General features: G+C 44.5%; 1 protein-coding gene across 3 annotated transcripts in view; it reads right to left on the reverse strand.

The window, feature by feature from the left end:
* The window catches only part of POLA1 (DNA polymerase alpha 1, catalytic subunit), a 1,013,915-nt gene that overhangs the window by 796,872 nt on the left and 193,714 nt on the right, over positions 1 to 23,329 (reverse strand). For all 3 annotated transcript variants that reach the window (XM_029603088.1, XM_029603086.1, XM_029603087.1), the window contains 2 exons: positions 13,134 to 13,223; positions 1,775 to 1,891 (listed from right to left, as the gene is read on the reverse strand). In XM_029603088.1, coding sequence (XP_029458948.1) covers positions 1,775 to 1,891; positions 13,134 to 13,223 — 207 coding nt within the window. The remainder of the gene's footprint in view (positions 1 to 1,774; positions 1,892 to 13,133; positions 13,224 to 23,329) is intronic.

The following is a 23,329-nucleotide window of genomic DNA, read 5'->3' on the forward strand; positions in this document are numbered from 1 at the left end:
TTCTTCTGTTGGATCCTTCTTCCAATTTTTGAATGAAGATCTTTTGGCTAAAAATAGCTTCTTTCATCTCCCTTTTTAACCATGCCGGTAATCGTTTTGCCTTCTTTCCACCTTTCTTAATGTGTGGAATACATCTTGACTGTGCTTCTAGGATGGTATTTTTTAACAATGACCACGCCTCTTGCATACTTTTTACTTTTGTAGCTGCTCCTTTCAGTTTGTTTTTTATTTTAACAATTTTTCTCATTTTATCAAAGTTTCCCTTTTGAAAGTTTAGCACGAGAGCCGTGGATTTGCTTACTGTCCCCCTTCCATTCATTAATTCAAATTTGATCATATTATGATCACTATTGCCAAGCGGCCCCACCACCATTACCTCTCTTACCAAATCCTGTACTCCACTGAGAATTAGATCTAATATTGCTCCCTCTCTCGTCTGTTCCTGAACCAATTGCTCCATAAAGCTAGCATTTATTCCATCCAGGAATTTTATCTCTCCAGCGTGTCCCGATGATACATTTACCCAGTCAATATTGGGGTAATTGAAGTCTCCCATTATTACCGCACTACCAATTTGGTTAGCTTCCCTAATTTCTCTTAGCATTTCACTGTCAGTCTCACCATCTTGACTAGATGGATGGTAGTATACTCCTATCACTATAGTCTTCCCCGACACACATGGGATTTCTACCCATAAAGATTCAATCGTGCATTTAGTCTCATGCAGGATGTTTATCCTGTTGGACTTTATGCCATCCCGGACATAAAGCGCCACCCCGCCTCCCGGGTGCTCCTCTCTGTCATTGCGATATAATTTGTACCCCGGTATAGCACTTTCCCATTGGTTGTCCACCTTCCACCATGTCTCTGAGATGCCAATTAAGTCTTATGTCATCATTCACTGCTATACATTCTAATTCTCCCATCTTACTACTTAGACTTCTGGCATTAGCATACAAACATTTCAAAGTTTGTTTTTTGTTTGTATTTTCATTCTGCTTTTTAATTGATAGGGATAAGTTAGAATTTTTTTAGCTCAGGTGAGTTTTTAGTTACAGGCACTTGGACTACTTTTCTTATTATTGGAACCTTACTGTCGGGATGCCCTAATGCTAATGCATCATTAGTATCCTTTGAAGATAACTCTCTCCGAACCATGAGCTGCAAATACTATCACCACAGGAGGCCAGAACAGCCTTTCAATCCTGGCAGGCTGAAGTCCACAAGCGAGGATGCATGTCCATCACCTGCTGGAGACAGAGAAATACCAGCTGGCTGATGTCTGTGGTGAGCTATATGATAAGGACATCAGTGAGTCAGTGTTCTCAGTCTCCATATGCTGGTTGGAGTGTACAACCCACTGGTGTGAACTGGCTTGCCTGGATGAAGAGATAACCAAAATTTCACATTTTGATACAATCAATACAGCAATTCACCAATCCCTTGCAGAAATGTCCTAGGCAATTCATGTCTTCAGAAATCATGTTTTCAGCAAAACTACTGCTTTTGCCACAAACTGGGAGGGAACTATCTATGCAGTGGATTATATAGCCTCTGCTTCCAAAATGGGCAATGTGCCAGTGATTTCGTACCCTGCAATTCTCCTGTCTCCCTAGCTGCCATCTCAATCTTCCTCCTCCTCCATCCAGCGACCTTGCTTTTCACTGTCCTTCACAGCACCCCCACCCCCCACTCTACTGGCCCAGCTCTTTTTCCTCCCTCTGCCCCTTCATTCCCCATCAGAATAGAGTTGACAGTCTAAGGCATCATTTACCCCCAGCTTTGGCATAACGGATCTCCTCAGTCGGCCGATCTTGGACCAGTGAGGGACTTTGCAGGTGCTGATTCGCTGTAGTATAACTTCAAGATCAAATCCATAAATATTATGGCCCTTTAAAGACAAAATTGCAGAAGCAACATTTAGATATTAAACATACAAAATTCAATGCAAGCAGAGAGCAAAGTTGCTTTCCTGTATCAGATGTTCTCTGAGGACAGCAGGATGTTAGTCCTCACAAATGGGTGATATTTTATGGAGCCCCGGTCCGGAACTTTGATCTCAAAGATTCTTTAACTTTCTAACATGCCCTACTGAGCATGTCAAGCTATAGTCATCAATCTGTCCCGTAGGCAGAGTCCCTCAGTCCATGATATAGCTCATACAAAGAGAAATCAACTCCCAAGTGAGACGGGTGGGTTTTGTGGGGACTAACATTCTGCTGTCCTCGGAGAACACCTGTTACAAGTAAGCAACTCTGCTTTCTCTGAGGACAAGCAGGATGGTATTCCTTACACTGGTGACTACCAAGCTATTAGCTGTCCAAGCAGGACAAAGCGGGAAACCACAGTGTGCTGAAAGCACCACCTCTCTCCCTTTGCCTGTGAGGCAGCTGACCCACAGATAGGTCTAGGCAGGAAACGAGATGGGTTCTACAAAAAGAAAACCTATAGAACAGAGACACAAAACCCAGATGCATAGCGGAGGTGCCTAAGGCAGGGGAGTGATGAGAGTGCCAACAAGACACATACTCTGCATCACGAAAGACATTACAAGCAGGTTTTACTAATCTGCAACCCTAACAATAGGTCTAAAACCTCCTGGATACAGGGAAAAGTCTAGAGATGTAAACAAGAGAAGGACTCCTGGACAAAGACTGCATAGTTTCCTTTGGTGTTACAAGACAACAGAAAATCCAACTGGGGTCCGAGAGCTCCCCAAAAAGAACCGCAGTCCACTGGCATTTGAAGGACAGAATGCATCTGCAGAAGTGTGCCCATGTTTGGCTGATAGGCACAATGGGCAGAAAAACTCCAAGCAATGCTTGGAAGAATAATCAGCAACACTGGCAAGGTCTGTGACAGACCCTTCGTGCCAAAGTACCAGACATAGTTGACAATGCAGGACAGCATCAAGAGTTTCAGGGGATGACATGCAATCCCTGAATGGGTTTGCTAGCCAAACCACCCCCCCCCCCCCACCCCCTCCAGAGCAGGGATTTAAATTAGGCCTGAAGCTCATCTACACTGCGCCCTGTCAAGGGCAGGGCTATCCATCCCATTTACATGATAATTCAGGTGAGCAGGAAGGCACTTTGCAGAACTTAGTAGGTCAGAAAGCTAAAGGTAGTACTGACGAGAACTTGGCAAAAATATAGGGAAAAAGTGGTATTATCTTTCCCTGCAGGTATACAATAAGATATACAATGAATGCCCTAGCTTTTCTTCCCCTCCCCTCGACATTTCAAGTGGAAGTCAGAAGGAGATGGAATTTGTACTATCCATATTTATTCCAAGGCTTCACAGGCATTAGAAATAAAAGCAGAAAGTAAATAAAAATAAAGTAACAAAACATGAAATAAAATTATTAACTGACTGTGGCTACGATTAAATTAGGTAAGTTATGAGATATAGGAGTTGAAAGCTCTAGAAAATAGATACGTTTTTATGTTTTTCTTTAAATCTTTGGAGTTGATAGTTTGACGTAGTGAAAGAGGTAAAGAGTTGTTTATAGTCCCGAGGGCGGCTGTCTCGGGGACTATTTAGTTATTACCTGGAAGTCCATTACCTGCTATTAATTGAGTTAACTTAGAAAATAGCCACTACTATTACTAGCAACGGTAACATGGAATAGACTTAGTTTTTGGGCACTTGCCAGGTTCTTATGGCCTGGATTGGCCACTGTTGGAAACAGGATGCTGGGCTTGATGGACCCTTGGTCTGACCCAGTATGGCATGTTCTTATGCTCTTATGTTCATGCTTGTGGGTAGAATCCCACAGCACAACAAGGACTGAGCACCACCTGACAGACTCAAAGGCAGTGTGCTGCCAAAAAAGCAGAGTATGTGATGGCGCTTTCCTCACCAGTTGCAGAACAGACAAGGAAAATGATACCTTGACACAACGACGGCAGAAACCTGGCATGACTGTGTACTGCACACACAGGGAGAATGCTGCCTGCCAGCGCTAAGGTGCTTGGAGTAGATGGCCTGCCGAACCCGACCGTGCATGCAGCACTCTACTGTCACACTAACTCCCAGTGCAGTGGGTAGGAACAATGTGACAACAGCATCCCCAGTACCACTGGGGCTCCAATTATGGCATAGTGGTGCACCCACTATGCCATAATTGGCATTCTTTGGCGTCACCCCCATGGTTCACCCAATACCTGATAATGCATCAAGATGCTGGACACAGCCCTTGAAATTGCATCAGGAATGGTTCACCTCTGTTTCCCTCTTGGAACGGCAGCAGTGAAGTCCATGGTGACCAACTTTGCCCCTAGTGCTCTGCGGTCGTGGTCTACAGCATCTGACCGCATCCACTGGTGGCCACCATGGTGACAGCACCCTTAAAGCCCATAGCACTCTCGCGCATCAATGGCACCAAACGATGCTGCACCCATAGCTTCAACAGCGCTTGACCATGTCTTGATCAGTTCTACAGTATATAGCACCATCCCCAGTGCCTCAAGGTCCTGCAGACAGACAACCCGGCAGCACCGATACAGACCTGGTGCCCGAAGGCATTGATGGACCGGAGGTACCAAGGATGCCTGCAGGCAGAGGCTCTGCAGCCTCAACACGGCCCCGACAAGCCTCATCAGTGCCCAAAGGAACCGATGACTGCCGGTGCCATCGACAGATTCCCTCGACTCAATATATCCAAGGGCCTCGATGCTGTGAACTCGATGGCATCCCTCACCAGCAGATACAGCTAACGATAGCCTCGCTAGTCCTCATTAGCACAGATGGTGCACAAAGCCAGACGAGGCCTCAGATGCCCCCCAATCCTAGTGGCTCAGGGCTCCCAAGATCATCAGAATCCATAGTGCCCCATAGCTATAGGCCAGAGATGGGACAGCCCGATGCCCCTCTGTGCCCTGTCTGGACACAGCAAAGGAGCCTCAAGGGCACGGACCACTGTGCCTGGATGTCTCAGCACTCCAGGGTGCCTTTAGATGGTGACCCCAGCGCTCGACAGCACCAAGTCCATCCAAGGCCGAAATCACTGCCACCCAAGGGCTTCAGTGGCACTTGAAGGCCTCGAGGGCAACAAGGGCGCTCAATGGCAATCCCATTCATGGTGCTCAACATTGTCGAGAGCAGCAGTGAACGCAATCGCTAGCTAATAAGCCCGATGGCCTCCATGGCATCAAGATGGCATCAAGAGGTCGATGGAATCGAGGCAGCTCCGCACCTTGATAGCCTTGAGGCCACGCACCTAGATGGCATCAATCAAGGCTATGTACCTCGTCAGCACTGAAGGCGGCCAAGGCATCAAGACTATGCTCCTCAATGGCTCATGCACGAACCTCTTATGGGATCAAGGGCACTGATGGCATCAAAGGTCCCAGGGGCAGCTCTGATGGTATCAGGGGAACCATGGCGCACAATGTCAGTCCTAGTCCTCGACACTGGAGGTCAGTACCATTACTCTGCCACATCAAGGTCCAAGGCACTCGATGACTCTGGTGGATCGCCACAGATACCTACGGCACAGAAGGCCCTTACGGCATCGAAGATGGCATCAAGGGCGCCCCGGCACAGTCAAGAGTGACCATGGCTCTCAATGGCAGTCCTGATCTCAGACATAGTCCTGACATCGAAGTGTCAGATCATCTGCCCACTGATCACAGATGTGCATGGGCAACTATTACTGAGCATGGTACCAAAGGTGCAGCAGCAAGCTGCTTACCCAGGCGCCTGCTCACCTTCTCTCACAAGGAGACTGCACTGCCATACAGGCAAGTTCGGAGGGGAGGCTACATCACCCAGGGCTCCCCCATGGAGAAATGGCGTGGTCCTTGATCTCTTCACTGTCTGAAACTCCAATGATGCCAATCGGTAAAGGATATAGAACTCCTGCCTGAATAGAACTCAGGCAAGTCCCCAGGCTCAGCAGCCTACACCTACAGACTGCAGTCTGCCAGCCCTGTCAGTACCTGACAAAGGTACAAAAAAGAGCAAGGAGAGGACATAGATACTAAACTGCAGGTGCAGTATTTATTTAATAAGGCATAATATTGGACTCTGCCAGGCTACACAGCAACTAAGGCCAGCCTTGCAGCTGCAAGATAGTGGAAAGAGGAGGAAAAGAAAAAAGAAAAGAAAACTACCATAAGGTAAGGGAAAGAAAAACAGCTACAGGTCTAGAAAAAAAAATCACTTACAAAAACTGTGAGGACAGAGCAGAGCTGATTACCATGCCTCACACTACTCCCACAACCACACAGCTCCACGGGAAAAAAGACTGAGGGATTCTGCCTAGGGGCAGGGCATTGACTACAGCTGCTCATGCTCAGTAGGGCATGAATGAAAGTTCTAGAATCTTTGAGATCAAAGTTCCAGACCAGGACGCCATCTGATGTCACCAATGTGTGAGGCCTACCATCCTGCGTGTCCTCAGAGAATCAATTATCCAAAAAGATGGGCATTGGGATTTAAAAAAGGAAAATTGGTTCTTACCTGCTAATTTCAATTCCTGTATTAACACAGATCAGTCCAGACTCCTGGGTTACGCCTCCCTTCCAGCAGATGGAGACAGAGAAAGTTTTACTAACACTGCTACTTAACCACATGTGCCACCTGCAGTTTCTCAGTATTAATCTATACCCAAGCCAATCACAACAAAATTGAAAAACTTCTCAACTTTTAAAAACATAAAAAATATGAAAATACTCTCTGCTATAAGAAACTGAATGAGCGGACGACTCTCCCCCTCAATAGAATGGGCGGGTTCTGGACTGATCCATGGTACTACAGGAACGAAAATTAGCAGGTAAGAACCAATTTTCCTTTCCTTGTACATACCTGGATCAGTCCAGATTCCTAGGATGTACCAAAGCTCCCTAGACAGGGTGGGACCTGGAGAGTCCTGCTCACAGAACACTTTCGCCAAAAGATGGGGAGCCTGTATTGCCCACATCCAGATGATAGTGTCTAACAAAAGTATGTATCAACAACTTACAAGTCGCTGCTCTGCAAATCTCCTGGGGAGAAACCAGCTGAGCCTCCGCCCATGAGGCCGCCTGATAATGCGTAGAACAAACATGTAAACCCTCTGGAACCAGCCGACCTCGAAGAACGTAGGTGGAACAAATAGCCTTTTTAAGCCAATGAGCAATGGTAGCCTTAGAAGCCTGAAATCCCCTCTTCAGATTGCTCCACAGAACAAAAAGGTGATCTGATCTCCTAAAAACATTAGTTACTTTGAGGTAATTCACGCAAGCTCATCTGACTTCTAACAACCTGAGCTCCCTCGCATGCGGAGCAGACACGTCCAGCCCGGGAAAGGCCAAAAGCTCCACAGTCCAATTCACGTGAAACGCGGAGATCACGTTTAGTAAAAAGGAAGGTACGGTCCTCAAACAAACTCCTGACTGTGAAATCTGAAGGAATGGATCACGACACAACAGCACCTGCAATTCAGAAATCCTTCTAGTGGAACATATGGCCACGAGAAAAACCACCTTAAGAATCAAGCCCTTCAAAGTTGCTCTCCGGGGCGGTTCAAAAGGAGCCTCACAAACCCCTGAGGACAAGATTAAGATTCCAGGATGGACAAACTCAAAGTGGAGGACGCAAATTCTTTGCCCCTCGAAGAAGCAAAGAACGTCTGGATGTGCAGAAATAGATGAACCATCAATTTTGTCACAAAGGCAACCTAGAGCTGCCACTTGCACTTTAAGTGAGCTGAGACACAAAACCTTTGGCGAAACCATCCTGCAGAAAAGATAAAATGTCAAAGACTGACAACCTGAGAGGGCAAACCTCATTGACGGTGCACCAGGACTCGAAAACCTTCCAAACTCGTAACCAGGAAAGATTAGTAGACTTTCTCCTGGCTTGCAACAAAGTAGTAACCACCACCTCTGGATAACCCATATGTCTTAACCATCACCTCTCAAAAGCCATGCCACTAGACAAAAGTGAGCAGCCTGGTCAGAAAACATGGGTCCCTGCCGGTGAAGGCCCTCCAGATGACCAAATCGAATCGGTCCGCCTGCAGCCAAATTGATCAGATCTGCAAACCACGGATGGCATGGCCACTCCGGTGCCACCAAGACCACTTCTCCCTGATGCTTTTCTATGTAATGCAATACCTTTCCCATGAGCAGCCAAGGAGAAAAGAAAGTAGCATGCCTCGCAGCCAAGGGAGTACCAGTGCATCGGACCCCTTCAGCCCCCTGCTCTTGCCTCTGACTGAAAAACCAAGATGCTTCCGCATTCTGACGAGTCGCCATTAGGTCCACATGGGGAGAGCCCCACTATTTGCGAATGAGCTGCATCACTGACTCAGACAACTCCCACTCACCCAGATCTAATACCATCCGACTCAAGAAAACTGCCTGAACGTTTTCAACCCCGGCAATATGGGATGCTGCTATGCGCTCCAGGTGTTGCTCTGCCCAATGAATCAACTCCTGTGCCTCCTGGGCTACTCCTTGACTCTTGGTTCCGCCCTGATGATTGATATAAGCCACCATCATCGCGTTATCAGAGAGAACCTTCACTGACTGACCCTCTCACCAACGGTAGAAATTCATGCAAGGCTAAGCGGACCGCTCTGGTCTCTAGCCAGTTGACAGACCACACAGACTCTTTTCCTGGACCAGCTACCCTGAGCTGACTGATACTGACATACTGCTCCCCAACCAATGAGACTGGCATCAGTAGTAACTACCATCCAATCTGGGACTTTGAGGTCCACACCCCAGACCAGACTGAACGTTAGAAGCCACCAGGAAAGGCTCTTCCTTGCAATGCCCTCAAAGGGCAATGGAAGCTGAAACTCCTCAGAGACTGGGCTCCAAGAGACAAAAATGCTCTCTACAATGGTTTCATGTGAGCAAGGCCCACAGCACTAATTCCAGTGTTGAGGCCATAGAATCCAGAACTTGCAAATAATCCCATACCTTGGGCATCTGTAACGGCAACAACCGCCAAATCTGCTCTTACAGCTTCAGAACACACTCCTTTGAGAGGTACACCTTGCTGACTAGGGAGTCAAAGCGAGCCCCCAGATATTTCAGGGACTGCGTCGGTGACAGACTCTTCGCTACATTCACAATCCAACCTAGCGACTGTAGCACTTCAAGAACCCTTTAAACCGACTGGCGATAAAGAACCTCCAACTTCGCCCTGATAAGCTAGATATCCAGATCAGATGCACCAGAATCCCCTCCTTCCGGAGTGCCACCGCTTCTACCATCACCTTGGTGAAGGTGCATGGTGCTGTGGCCAATCTGAAAGGAAGGGCCTGAAACTGGAAATGCTATCCTAGAATCATGAATCGCAGAAAGCACTGCAAGGCATGGTAAATGGGGATGTGCAAATAAGCCTCTGTCAAATTCAGGGACTCCAGAAACTCTTTGTGAACTGCCACAACCATGGACCTCAAGGTTTCCATTCTGAAATGCATAACTTTGAGTTCCGTATTCACCTTCTTCAAATCTAAAATCGGGCAAAAAGTCCCCTCCTTCTTCGGGACCACAAAGTAAATGGAATACCACCATCTGCAAAGCTCTTCGTGGGGGACTGGAAACACTGCCCCCAGGAGACGCAGACTGTAACTTATCTCGAACGGCTACTTGTTTCTCCAAGGAGCCACATGGGGAGATTAGGAACAAATCGCAAATGGGATGAGCAAATTCTGAAACTTATCCGTCCCTTACCATACTGAGAACACACTGATCCTGAGTAATACTGGCCCACTCCTCTACTCCTGGAGGAATTCCGTGCACAAAAACTTAAAATTCTGCAAAAATTCTGCAAACTTTATATTGGTCAAAATAACACAATTTACATGACAGTAAGTAATTACATTTTAAATTAATACAGAAAAAAATTACTTGATGCAGAATTTTAATTATTTTGAGCAGAATTTCCCTAGAAATTCACTGTAAATGGCCCTTCCACTCGCTATCCCTATTCCCCCTGGCCACTTTGCCGTCTTAGGCCCCAGCTCCTGCCAGTATCTCTCCCCTCCACCTCTAGGCTCAACCCCTTCCACTCTATCGCCAGTCCCAAGTTTGACCCCATTCTCAGTACTGCCCCTCACACAGGCTTCCTCTGTCCCTCCCTCTCACACACATGCTCCCTCTCTCTCTAGTACACATACACACACCCTCATACAACTCCCTCACTCACACCACACATCCCCTCATACAGGGCCCTCTCTCTTGCATACACACCCACACAAGCTCCCTTTCTCTCTCATACATACATCCTCTCACAGGCTACCTATGTCTCTCTCTCATGCACCCCTTCACACAGGCTGTCTCACACATACACAATCCCTTCACAGGCTAGCACCCTCACATACACACGATCCCTTTTTCATACACACGAGTCACAAAATCCCTCACACATACACACTCCTTAACAATCTCCTCATATAGGCCCCCTCTCTCTGAAACCCACGCTCTTACCTCCCATGCTCTCACACCCTCCTGCGCTCACCCCCACACACTCCTCTCCCACACCCCTTCCCTCTCCTCTCACACACACATTCTCTCTCACAGGAGCCTTTATCTTCGCCGCAGAGCACACTTCGTTCGCGGCACACGGGAGCCTTCCATCTTCGCCGCAAGTGGAGCACGTCTTCCCCCACAGCACACGCGGGCCTGAGTCTTTGTCCACTCCGTTCGTGGTATGCAGAGGTCTCCTCTGCTATTTTCTGTGCAAAATTGCCAAATTCTGCGCTACGCAGTAGTGCAGAATTCCCCCAGGACTAACTCATCGTAAAACGTCACCAGGCGACTTCCTATAGTGGGAACTACAGAGTAAACCAGCCTCACCTCATTGCGAGGATTTAACACCAGAAGCACTCCGCCTGGTGGCACCCTGGAATGGTCTTCGAGCCCCCTGAAAGGATTAACCTCTGGACTGCCCCCGAAAAGGAAAACTGCCTTTGGGGCCCGGACACAGGTCTGACGGCCGAAACCTCCTATCTAGCCAAAAGCGAGAACATGTCTGAAAAAAACGCTTGCCCTTAGGCTTATCCTCCGGTAATCTGAGGACTTTATTGTCCCCAAGAGACTGCATCAATTGTTCAAGTACTTCTCCAATAAAAGCAGACCTTTAAAGGGTAGTGAGCCTAACTGCGCCTTGAACGAAATGTCCGTCGTCCAGTTTCATAGCCAGAGCAATCTTCTGGTGGAAACTGCAGATGCCATAATGTGGGACGAGGTACGAACCAAATCATAAAGAGCATCCACTCCATAAGTCTCAATTCTTTCGGCCCTGTCTGCATTCTCACCAGAGGTTGGGAAGTTCTCTTAGGACTGCTGTATCCATCGGAGACATGCTCTCTGCATAAAACTAGTACAAATAGCCGCGTGCAAGCCCAGGGCTGACACCTCAAAAATCCTTTTGAGGTGAACTTACGATCCTGAACATCCTTCAACAATACTGCAGCATTGACATTAGGATGAGCAAAGAGCTCCAACTCCTGTTCGGGTAACGATAAAGCCAAGTCATGGCCCTTCCCACCTTTAAACTGGAATTGGGAGACCTCCATTCCACTTCCACCATTTTCTGCACTAACTTGTGATACAAAGAGACCGTGGGGGGACCCCTCATCCCATCAAGGACTGGATCTACCCCATCCAAGTCAGAGGTATCCTGTGGGATTTTAACCCCAAGAACCAGAAAAGCTAGCGGCAGCAAGGCACCGAGCTCTTCTTTCCTAAAAAGTACCACCTTTGGGTCATCCCCCTCGGGCACCGGGACTACCATATTGTCCCCTGGATCCGCACCTCCGGACACAGGAGCTCCCGGATCAGACGGAACACCCTGGACCTGAGACTACATGAGCCTCGACAGAATCAGAGTCACCCCCCCTTATCCAGAACCCAAGGGGGAACCCAATGCAGATCAGATCAACCCTGTTTTGGGTCTAACAGGCGCCCCCCCGAAGGCTGGGATGCAAAAGACCGCAGCACGCTGGCTGCAGAAGCTGCCTGGCTAGATAAGCCTCATGCAGCAGCAGCACAAAGTCTGCAGAAAAGGGCCTCACTGTTCCAGCCTTCTCAGGCAAGGAACCAGGAAGTGGAGCATGGGTGGAGACGGAACGGGCTGGCAACAAACATGGAGGAGCTTCCCCCTCCCGACGGTGCGGGAACGGCCAAATGGAAATCCAAGATGGCCATCGTTTCCTCACTGATCAAAAAGGGATCAGCACCCCGGTCAGCGACCCGATATGATGGTGGGGCAGTAGCGGGAGACCCCTGGCGCTGTTTTGCGCCAGTCAGGCAGTCGGATGGGCCCCCTCCAGAACACGTGGCACAGAGGCCAAGTCAGCTGAATTGCGACAGAGTAGAGCCACACGCGCAGCAGGCTGACGCTGCCAGTGACAACAGAGAAGGGAGCCACTAAAAATAAAGAATAAAACCTACCGCTTTAATAAGTGAGGAGGAAGGGTTGCCTCTCAGCCAGAACTGAAAACTGCATATTTTTTTTTGTTAACTTTAATGAAAATTACCCCGAGACAGAGCCTGCAACAAAACAAAAAACATATAGGCTATCTCAGACAAAAAAAATGTACCTAGAGCCTGCAGCTATCTAAGCGGCCTTGTGAAGGGGAAGGATCTGGACCACCAGATTTACACCCTACAGGCGCACAAGTCGGGCACACAAGGGTCACCAATCCCCAGTCTGCCCACCTCAACCAGACAAGGAGAATCCCTCAGGATTCAGGAAACATAATAAAACCCCTAGGAGGAAGGCTCAAAAGGAAAAATAAAAATTGCCTCAGTCACAGAACTGCAGGTTTGCACTCATCTAACATCTGCTGGAGAAAGGAAATACTGAGGAACTGCAGATAGCAAGTGTGGTTAAATAGCAATGTCAGTAAAGCTTTCTCTGTCTCCATCTGCTGGAAGGGAGGCATAACCCAGGAGTCTGGACTGATCCGGGTACATACAGGGAACCAGAATTCACAATTTATTCACACAAGACATCATGGACTGCAGCTCTGCAAGATCCCTCTGAGAGTAGAAGAGAGGGATCTTGCAGTACCCACAGTCCATAATGCCTCATGTGAAAAAATTGCCAAAAGCTCCACAAATAGAAATAAAATTAAATAGAGCATTTTCTTCCTTCATGCCAGAGTAGCAGATACAGTTCCTTACCACAATGACATCTGGGTCAATCTTGTGCATCTTTGCAAGGAAGAAACCTAGTAATGTCCTTTCTGTTGCAGCAATCTCAATCTTGGCATTCTGAAACAAGAAACGTGTTTTCACTGTAACACATATGGAACTACAACACCCATGCAGTGCACATTTTCCAGTGCAGGTTTATTTAATGCCTATACTGCATCCACTATCCTCTCTGTAAAGAAATATTTCCTAAGATTTCTCCTGAGTCTATCCCCCTTTCATCCTCATCCCATGACACTAATTCTAGAGAATCCTTTCAAAGAAACATGATGGAATAAAAAGGCAATATTTATTTAACATTTTTCTATACCGAACTTAATGACAAGCTTCATATCAATATAGCCCATCTAGTCCACCCAATTAAAATAACTTTATAGTTCCCACCACTTCCTTAGAAATCCCCTGCATTTATCTCTTGCTTTCATGAATTCAGTTACAGTTCTTATCTCTATCACTTCCACTGGGAAGCTGTTCCATACATCCAGCACCCTCTCTGTAAAGATATTTCCTAAGATTACTCCTGAATCTAGCCTCTTTCACCCTTATCTCATGACCCTTCGTTTTAAAGCCTCCTTTCCACTGAAAGAGACTAGCTTCTTGTGCATGAAATCTTTGACATATTTAAATGTCTATTATATCTGGCCTTTCCTCTAGGATATACATGTTTAGATCTTTAAGTTTATCCCCATATGCTTTAGAACCAAGACCACTGACTATTTTAGTAGCCACCCTCTGGACCAAGTCCAACTGATTTATATCCTTTTGAAAGTGCAGTCTCCAGAACTGTATACAGTATTCCAAATGAGATTGCACCAGGGACCTATACAGAGGCAATTTCACCTCTTCTTCTGCTGACCATTCCCTCTCCCTATGCAGTCAAGCATCTTTCTGGCATTTGCTGTCACTTTATCCACCTGTTTGCCACCCTTAAGATCAGATACAATTGCTCTCAGATCCCGCTTTTCCTTTGTGCTTAGAATTTCAACTCCAATATAGTACCTCTCCCTTGGGTTTCTGCAGCCTGAATGCATAACACTGCATTTTTTTTTTTTTTTAGCATTAAATCTTATCTGCCAGAGCCTAGACCATTCCATAAGCTTCCCTCCTCATTTTCCTTACCTATTTGGCTGTCTACCATGTTGCAGATTTTGTTATCTTCAACCAAGCAAGCTTGCTTACTGTAAACAGTGTTTTCCATAGATAGGATGAATTAGCTATTACATGTGGGCGACATCATCTAGTGACATTGTACAAACTTCTCTCCAAGCTTGTAAAGATTTGATGTCTACTGAGTATGTGCGGGAGTTCCAGAGCGGGCATTGCCTTGTGAATCTCCTCAGTTAGTATAAGAGTTGAATCTAGCTATGTAGTTGACTCTCCAGGGAGGTAGGCGGTATTTCATGGCTAATTCATCCTAAGGAAAATACCATTTACAGTAAAGAACCCAGACTCCACTGTGGAGAATGGACCATAGCAAGAATAAGTTGCCCAAAAATGCTTTTCCAAATTTACATGAAAAATGTATACCATGTATTTAAAAAGGTGGAAAGAAGGCCAAATGACTACCAGCATGGTTAAAAGGCGAGGTAAGAGGCTATAATAGCCAAAAGACTGGAAGGCAGCTCCATCTGAAGAAAATAGGATAAATCATAAGCAGTGGCAAGTCAAATGTAAAACATTGATAAGACAGCTCAAGAGAGAATTTGAAAAGAAGCTGGCCATAAAGATAAAACCTCATAATAAAAACTTGTTTAAATATAGCCAAAGCAGGAAGTCTGTGAGGGAGTCAACTGGACTGTTAGATAATCGAGAGGTTAAAGGGATAAGGCCAATGAGGAAAGACTTTCTTTTTTTTTTATTTATAAATTTTCACAAATATAATGACAAACATTATACCATATCCATATTGTTATCATAATTTAAACAAGAATTGTCTTCTCTTACTTACACTGTTAAATATCTATCGTCATAAAAGTAATCCAGGAAACAATAAGTATTGAGCGAAATTTAACTAAAGAAAATTCTAAAGAAAAACATAGGGGAATGAATCCCCCTACCTCTTATTCTCAGAGATATTAAGCCACTACTACCCTTAAATAGCTCCAAACCATCTATGGGGTGAGAATCTAAAAAAGACTGAAGACCCGAAACCTCCATGAATACATATTTATGTTCTTTGTATACTAACTCACATCTACATAGATATTTAAGCATAAATCTAGCGCCCCTAGCTATTATGTCAGGTTTAAATTTCAAGAATTCTTTTCTTCTTAATTGGGTATTTCTAGCAAGATCTGGGTAAATCCAAATCTGCTGTCCATGAAATTTCTCACCTCTATGTCTCAAAAACATTCTTAGCACTGTATCCCTTTCAGATTGAAATAGGAATTGTACAAACATGGTAGATCGTGATCTAATCTCAGTACTCGTGGAGGTTTCCAATACCTCCGTCAGGTTCATTTCTTCTACTTGAGGAATTGCTGCTTGATTCTCATTTTTCCCCCTATTTGTAATATAAAATATCTTAGCTATAGCTGGTATTGCCTGTTGGGGCATTTTTAATATATTCTGTAGATAATCTGTAAACACATCTTTAGCTGATATTAAATTTTGGAGAGGAAAATTTATAATCCTTAGGTTGGAGTATTTCAAAGTATTCTCTATATACTCTAATTTCTTTACATTTACCATTTCATTTTTAACAATATTTAATTGTAAAGACTCTACACTATCCAAACACTTTACAGTATTATCAATTTTACTCTGGCTTAAGTTGTTAGTACTTTCCAATTCCACAAGTCTCTTTTGATATTCAGATGTCGATTGAGTTAAATTTATGATTGCCTTTTCCAGGGATTTAATTGCCATCCAAAGAGTCTCTAATGTAATCGGAACCTCTGAGGGAAGTATCACTCCAAGCTCAGCCTTATAGTCCTCTTTACCCCCCTACAGCAGGGTCCTCTTTCCCCTTTTCAGTAATAGAGTTATTAAGACTCTCATCTAACAAGATGGGTCTAGTAACATTTATCAAATTTTTTGCTGGAGGGGAAGGAGTAGAGGGAGCACCGGGACTCAAAGAGATGACCTCTGCCCTGGGTGCCACATTTCGCTCTATAGTGGCATCCCCTGCGGCACCCTCCACCGGCGAAGTGGCTTGCATCATAAAAAAGGAATCAATTTGAGGCTGTGATGATATGGGGAGTGGAGACGAGGTAATAGCCTCCCTCACCCGTGCCTTTCTTTTAGTGTGCGGCATAAGGTAAACAAGTAACAAACAAAATCCCTTTTTTATGCTTCTCTGAAGAGGAAGTATTCTTATTTGTTTCCTGGTGTAGAGGGAGAGGAGAGTTTTGAGAGGATAATAAGCACAAAAATAAACTGTTTACTCACTTTATAGGAGTTCTTTTAAGAAGTAAACAAATTTTCAAGCAGCAAACTACTGCTAAGCCGCGCGCCCCTTTGGCGCGCGCGGCTTCGGCAGCGTGCCGGCATTGACTGCGCGCCGCTGGGGGCGTTCCTTTTAAGGCCTTCCAGCCCGTGATGTCATCAGCAGTGGACACTCTCCGTCGGGGCCAGGGCCACACCCTCACCCCCAGTTGCAAAGGAGACAGTCAGTAATAAAGGCAAATATTCAAAGGTAAACGAAGCAGTTCTCCTGCTCTAATCCTCTCTCTCTCTCCCCGAGTTACCAGCGCTGGGGGCGTTCCTTTTAAGGCCTTCCAGCCCGAGATGTCATCAGCAGTGGACACTCTCCATCGGGGCCAGGGCCACACCCTCACCCCCGGTTGCAAAGGAGACAGTCAGTAATAAAGGCAAATATTCAAAGGTAAACGAAGCAGTTCTCCTGCTCTAATCCTCTCTCTCTCCCCGAGTTACCAACGCTGGGGGCGTTCCTTTTAAGGCCTTCCAGCCCGTGATGTCATCAGCAGTGGACACTCTCCGTCGGGGCCAGGGCCACACCCTCACCCCCAGTTGCAAAGGAGACAGTCAGTAATAAAGGTAAATATTCAAAGGTAAACGAAGCAGTTCTCCTGCTCTAATCCTCTCTCTCTCCCCGAGTTACCAGCGCTGGGGGCGTTCCTTTTAAGGCCTTCCAGCCCGTGATGTCATCAGCAGTGGACACTCTCCGTCGGGGCCAGGGCCACACCCTCACCCCCGGCTGCAAAGGAGACAGTCAGTAATAAAGGCAAATATTCAAAGGTAAACGAAGCAGTTCTCCTGCTCTAATCCTCTCTCTCTCCCCCGGAAAGACTTTCTGAATTCTTTACTTTGGTGATTACTAATCAAGATGTTGGTGAGATACCCATTCCTGAAACAGTTTAAGGGTGATGATTCAGATGAACTGAACCAAATTACGGTGAACCTGGAAGATGCAGTAGGGCAGAGTGGTAAACTGAAGAGTTGAAAATTGCCTGGACCAGGGTTCTAAAAACTCAAAACCTCTTGATGTGATCAAATTTGGAGAAAAGACAATTATTCAAAGTTGTTCAATCACAAGCGGATTATGACAAATTACAGGAAGACCTTGCAAAACTGGAAGACTGAACATCCACATGGCAGATTAAATTTAATGTGGACAAGTGCAAAGTGATGCATTTAGAGAAAATTAACCCATGTAGTAGATACACGATATTAGGAGTTACCCAACCAGGAAAAAGATCTAGGCTTCACAGTGCACAATACATTGAAATAGTCTGCTGCAGCAGTCAAAAAAGCAAATAGAATATTGTGAATTATTTGGAAAGGCATGGTGAATAAAATGGCAAATGTCATAGTACTGCTGTATTATTCCATAGTGAGACTGCACCTTGAGTACTGTGTGAAATTCGGATCAGTGCATCTCAAAAAAAGATATAGCTGCACTGGAAAAGGTACAAAGAAGAGCAATCAAAATGATAAAAGGGGACAGAATGAATTCCCTATGAGGAAAGGCCAAAGAAGTTAGTGCTGTTCAGCTTGGAGAAGAGACATTCTGGTTCATTCCGTTACGTGGTTGACATCACTCTGAACCTGTGACACCAGGACATTTCCCGTGTGGCAACTGCTCTGTTTGTATACATTCTCTTTCACTTGTATTGTTCCGCCAACCTAACACCGATAAATTAGTCCCCATAAAGTTCTCCACTTCACGTACTTCAGCAGGGTTTATCTATATCATCCTTTGCCCGTGCCAAAAAATGTAAGCAAGCAAAACTGAGCGCCCAGTTAAGATCAAAATTATTGAACATCGTTCTAACATCTGCAATTGTCAGGAAACAACCTCTCTAGTATCACACATCCCGTGGAAGAGTTAAAAATTTTGGGATTGATGTATTAATCCCTCCTCCCCGTGGGGGTAATTTTTCTGAGATGCTTGTTAGTCACGAACAAAGGTGGATTCTTTCCCTTCAGAATATGCATTCTCAAGGCCTCAACAAGGAAATCGAATAGGCTTACTTTAATTAGGTCATCTTTTGGCTAATTGTTACTTTCACTTCATTTCCAATCAGTGTTTTAACTCACTGGACCCATTATATAAAAAGTCTTTATTGTATTTTTCATGGAATTTGTCACTTTTTTTTTATTAGGATTTCATCAATTTTTACATCAATAAAACACATGAAATAAGGATTCCACAAGTACCAAGAAAAAACACCAACATAATTGTGGATTATCAATCTAAAACCTTTTCTCTAGCCCTCTGAAAAAATGGAGAGTGCTTCCAAGCAAAGAAAGAAGAAAAACCAAATATCAATTTCATATGAGGGACACGTATCTTCAAGAAATTTCTCCGATGTTAACTGGAGGCAGCAAGGAGCGCTCCTGCGGCTGCACACCACAGCCCCCTGGTTTTAACCAGTTCCAGAACTGGTCCGATGACATCACAGGAGGCGTGGCTCAACTCGCTCCATGGAGAAAAAGTTTCAGATGTTTTAAACAGGCTCTAAGCAGTCCCTCCAGCAGGAGGAAATCCCTCCAGTTGCACTCCCCTGTCACACTTTCTTTTATTTATTAAAACGTTTTCGCCTTCACAGTCTAATTTAAGTAGGGCTGTCATCCTGGTCAGTGATTTTGAGTTTCTTTTTTGGCTCTTATGCGGTTACCACTTTTGCAATTGGCCCTGTTTATTATTAGTTACACATGTAACATCCTTGATTCATGTTCTAGGCATTTTCCTATTTAACTAAATTGAAATGTAATAAATTGAAATGTTTTAACTCTTATTATATATTTGCTCCTGAGTTTGTTAAAATGTTTTATCCACTCCAAGATGACTCCATTGCAGACATATCATTAGTTCTGGCTGTGATCGGTATTTGTATAGTTCCCTGTCAGATCCTCTTTTCTATTTACAGTCTATGCTATATTTTTTCTCATTGTCAATTAAGTTCTCTTTCAGGTGATGTTCTAAACATCAAAATCACAGAACATATAGAAAGACATGGTTTAATGGAACAAAGTCAGCATGGCTTTACCCAGGGCAAGTCTTGCCTCACAAATCTGCTTCACTTTTTTGAAGGAGTTAATAAACATGTGGATAAAGGTGAACCGGTAGATATAGTATACTTGGATTTCAGAAGGCGTTTGACAAAGTTCCTCATGAGAGGCTTCTAGGAAAAGTAAAAAGTCATGGGATAGGTGGCGATGTCCTTTCGTGGATTGCAAACTGGCTAAAAGACAGGAAACAGAGAGTAGGATTAAATGGGCAATTTTCTCAGTGGAAGGGAGTGGACAGTGGAGTGCCTCAGGGATCTATATTGGGACCCTTACTGTTCAATATATTTATAAATGATCTGGAAAGAAATACGACGAGTGAGATAATCAAATTTGCAGATGACACAAAATTGTTCAGAGTAGTTAAATCACAAGCAGATTGTGATAAATTGCAGGAAGACCTTGTGAGACTGGAAAATTGGGCATCCAAATGGCAGATGAAATTTAATGTGGATAAGTGCAAGGTGATGCATATAGGGAAAAATAACCCATGCTATAATTACACGATGTTGGGTTCCATATTAGGTGCTACAACCCAAGAAAGAGATCTAGGTGTCATAGTGGATAACACATTGAAATCGTCGGTTCAGTGTGCTGCGGCAGTCAAAAAAGCAAACAGAATGTTGGGAATTATTAGAAAAGGAATGATGAATAAAAGGGAAAATGTCATAATGCCTCTGTATCGCTCCATGGTGAGACCGCACCTTGAATACTGTGTACAATTCTGGTCGCCGCATCTCAAAAAAGATATAATTGCGATGGAGAAGGTACAGAGAAGGGCTACCAAAATGATAAGGGGAATGGAACAACTCCCCTATGAGGAAAGACTAAAGAGGTTAGGACTTTTCAGCTTGGAGAAGAGACGACTGAGGGGGGATATGATAGAGGTGTTTAAAATCATGAGAGGTCTAGAATGGGTAGATGTGAATCGGTTATTTACTCTTTCGGATAGTAGAAAGACTAGGGGACACTCCATGAAGTTAGCATGGGGCACATTTAAAACTAATCGGAGAAAGTTCTTTTTTACTCAACGCACAATTAAACTCTGGAATTTGTTGCCAGAGAATGTGGTTCGTGCAGTTAGTATAGCTGTGTTTAAAAAAGGATTGGATAAGTTCTTGGAGGAGAAGTCCATTACCTGCTATTAAAGCCACTGCCATTAGCAATGGTTACATGGAATAGACTTAGTTTTTGGGTGCTTGCCAGGTTCTTATGGCCTGGATTGGCCACTGTTGGAAACAGGATGCTGGGCTTGATGGACCCTTGGTCTGACCCAGTATGGCATTTTCTTATGTAATGCCCAATGCTTTTAATTGGTTACGCGTTGTACCTTGCTGTGTTTTGATTGGTTAGACCTTTTGGCGCCTTTTTTGGCTTTAAATGTTGGCAAGAACAATCAGTTTGTTTGCGCTCCATGTTATAATGTCTTCATCCAGCTGAAGAGGTATGTCATATTTCTGTTTAGTAGTATTTTTCCCATGTGTCGTGGTTCTTATTTTGAAATATTGTTTCCTTTTATTTGTAGTGTTAATTATTAATGGTGCCTCCCAACGCAGCCTTCGGGCGAAACACGGGGTCTGTTTCGGGGGGACCTTGGTAAGAGACAGTTAACCTTGTTTGTACATAAGAAGCTGCCTATTTAATAAACTGAATAGAAATATTTTCCAAGTGTTGAAGAGCCTTCATTCTTTCCACACTCCTCCTGACTGTATGATATTTTGAGTGTGGTTCTCCACTCCAATTACTGTGTTTGCAGCTTGGAGAAGAGACGGCTGAGGGGGATATGATAGTCGATAAAATCATGAAAGTACTTCAATGGGTAAATGAACTGATTATTTACTCTTTCAGATAATACAAAAACTAGGGGTACACTTTGACATAGCACATTTAAAACAAATCGGAGAAAATTCTCTCTCACACCACGTACAGTTAAGCTCTGGAATTCATTGCAAGAGAATGTGGTTAAGACAGCACAGTTGGGTTTAAAAAAATGTTTGGACAAGTTCCTGGAAGAGATGTCCATAAACTATTAATCAGGTTAACTTAGGAAATAGCCACTACTAATTACCGGGATTAGTAGCATAAGTTTTATTTACTGTTTAGGTGCTTGCCAGGACCTTGTAACCTGGAAAGGCCACTGCTAGAGACAGGATGCTGGGCTTGATGGACCCTCAGTCTGACCCAGTATGGCAATTTCTTATGTTTGACCTCAAAAGGTTATCAAGGCAGTAATGGAACATGAATGTGTGGACTGAAGACAATGTCACAGCTTTGTATATGTCTTAAATTGGTACTTCACACAGATCAGCAACAGAAGCAAGCCATGGCACATGCCTGATGAGCTATAATTGAGTCTGTAAGTTGCAAATCTATTGAGCTGTACCAGTGCTGTATGCAGTCAGCTAACCAGATGAATAAAGTTCACTTAGCTACTGTTATATCTAGACAGTTAGGGTCATAAGAGACAAAGCTTGATGATGAGATTGAATACATCACTTATAAAATACTAGGGCCCATTTGCAGTCCAGAGTATGCTTTCTTGCCCTCGTGTGCACGAGTCCTTAGGAAGAAAGTAGGTAGTACAATAGATTGATATGGAAATTGATCATACTTTTAGTTGAAATTTTAGGTAGGGTCGAAGAACCACCCTGTTTTTATAGAACTGTAGATACAGAAGGAAGTAGATAAGAGCTTAGAGTTTGCTAAATCTTCTCGCTAAGGTGACCGCAATAAGTAAAGGTACTTTCCAAGTAGGAAACTTCAATGAAGCAGATTAATGGCTCAAAAGGAAGCCTCATGATTGAGAAAGGAACAGGATTTTTCTGTATCGGGGTTGAATGTGCAAGAGTCCTTTCATAAAATGAGATACAAGCGGGTGAACAGATTGGTTTGTTGTCCAAGAAGGCATGGTATACTGAAATGGTGCTCAGATAAGATTTCCCTGAGGAAGTGACACAGCCTGAGTTAGAGAAGTGAAAAAAGTATTGCAAGGTTGAGGAGGCTCAATGAAAAAGAATCAGAATCATGCTGTTGGCACCAAATGGAGAATCTTGTCCATTTGAAATCATAGCTTTTTCTGGTTATATAGAAAAAACAAAGAAATGACGGCAGAAAAGGACCATGGTCCATCCAGTCTGCTCAGCAAGCTTATGATAGTATCTGCTGCGCTGTGCAAGATACCCCCATGCTTATCACTTTCACAAACCATAAAGTCAGGGCCCATGTTGGTTACTATCTAAATCCAATTCCCTGTAACTCCTTGCCATTGAAGCAGAGAGCAATGATGAAGTAAAAGTATGTAGGCTTATTGGTTAAAGGTAGTAACCGCCACACCAGCAAGTTATCCCCATGTTTGTTTCCCCAGATCGTAAAAGTCGGGGCCCTCATTGGTTGCTGTCTGAATCCCATTCTCCTTTTCTCCTGCCGTTGAAACAGAGAGCACTGATGGAGTTGCATTAACAATATGTAGGTTTATTGGTTAACGGTAGCAACTGCCACAACAGTAAGTTATTATCTGATTTTGTATACCCCCATGCACTCTTTTCTTCATTTCCATCCTCTAGGTTTAGGGATCCACAGTGTTTATCCCATGCCCCATTCAATTCTTTCATTGTTTTCGTCTTCATCACCTCCTCTGGAAGGGCATTCCAGGCATCCACCACCCTCTCCATGAAGGAATATTTCATGACATT

The sequence above is a fragment of the Rhinatrema bivittatum genome, chromosome 5, assembly GCF_901001135.1.
Source record: "Rhinatrema bivittatum chromosome 5, aRhiBiv1.1, whole genome shotgun sequence".
Lineage (NCBI taxonomy): Eukaryota > Metazoa > Chordata > Amphibia > Gymnophiona > Rhinatrematidae > Rhinatrema > Rhinatrema bivittatum.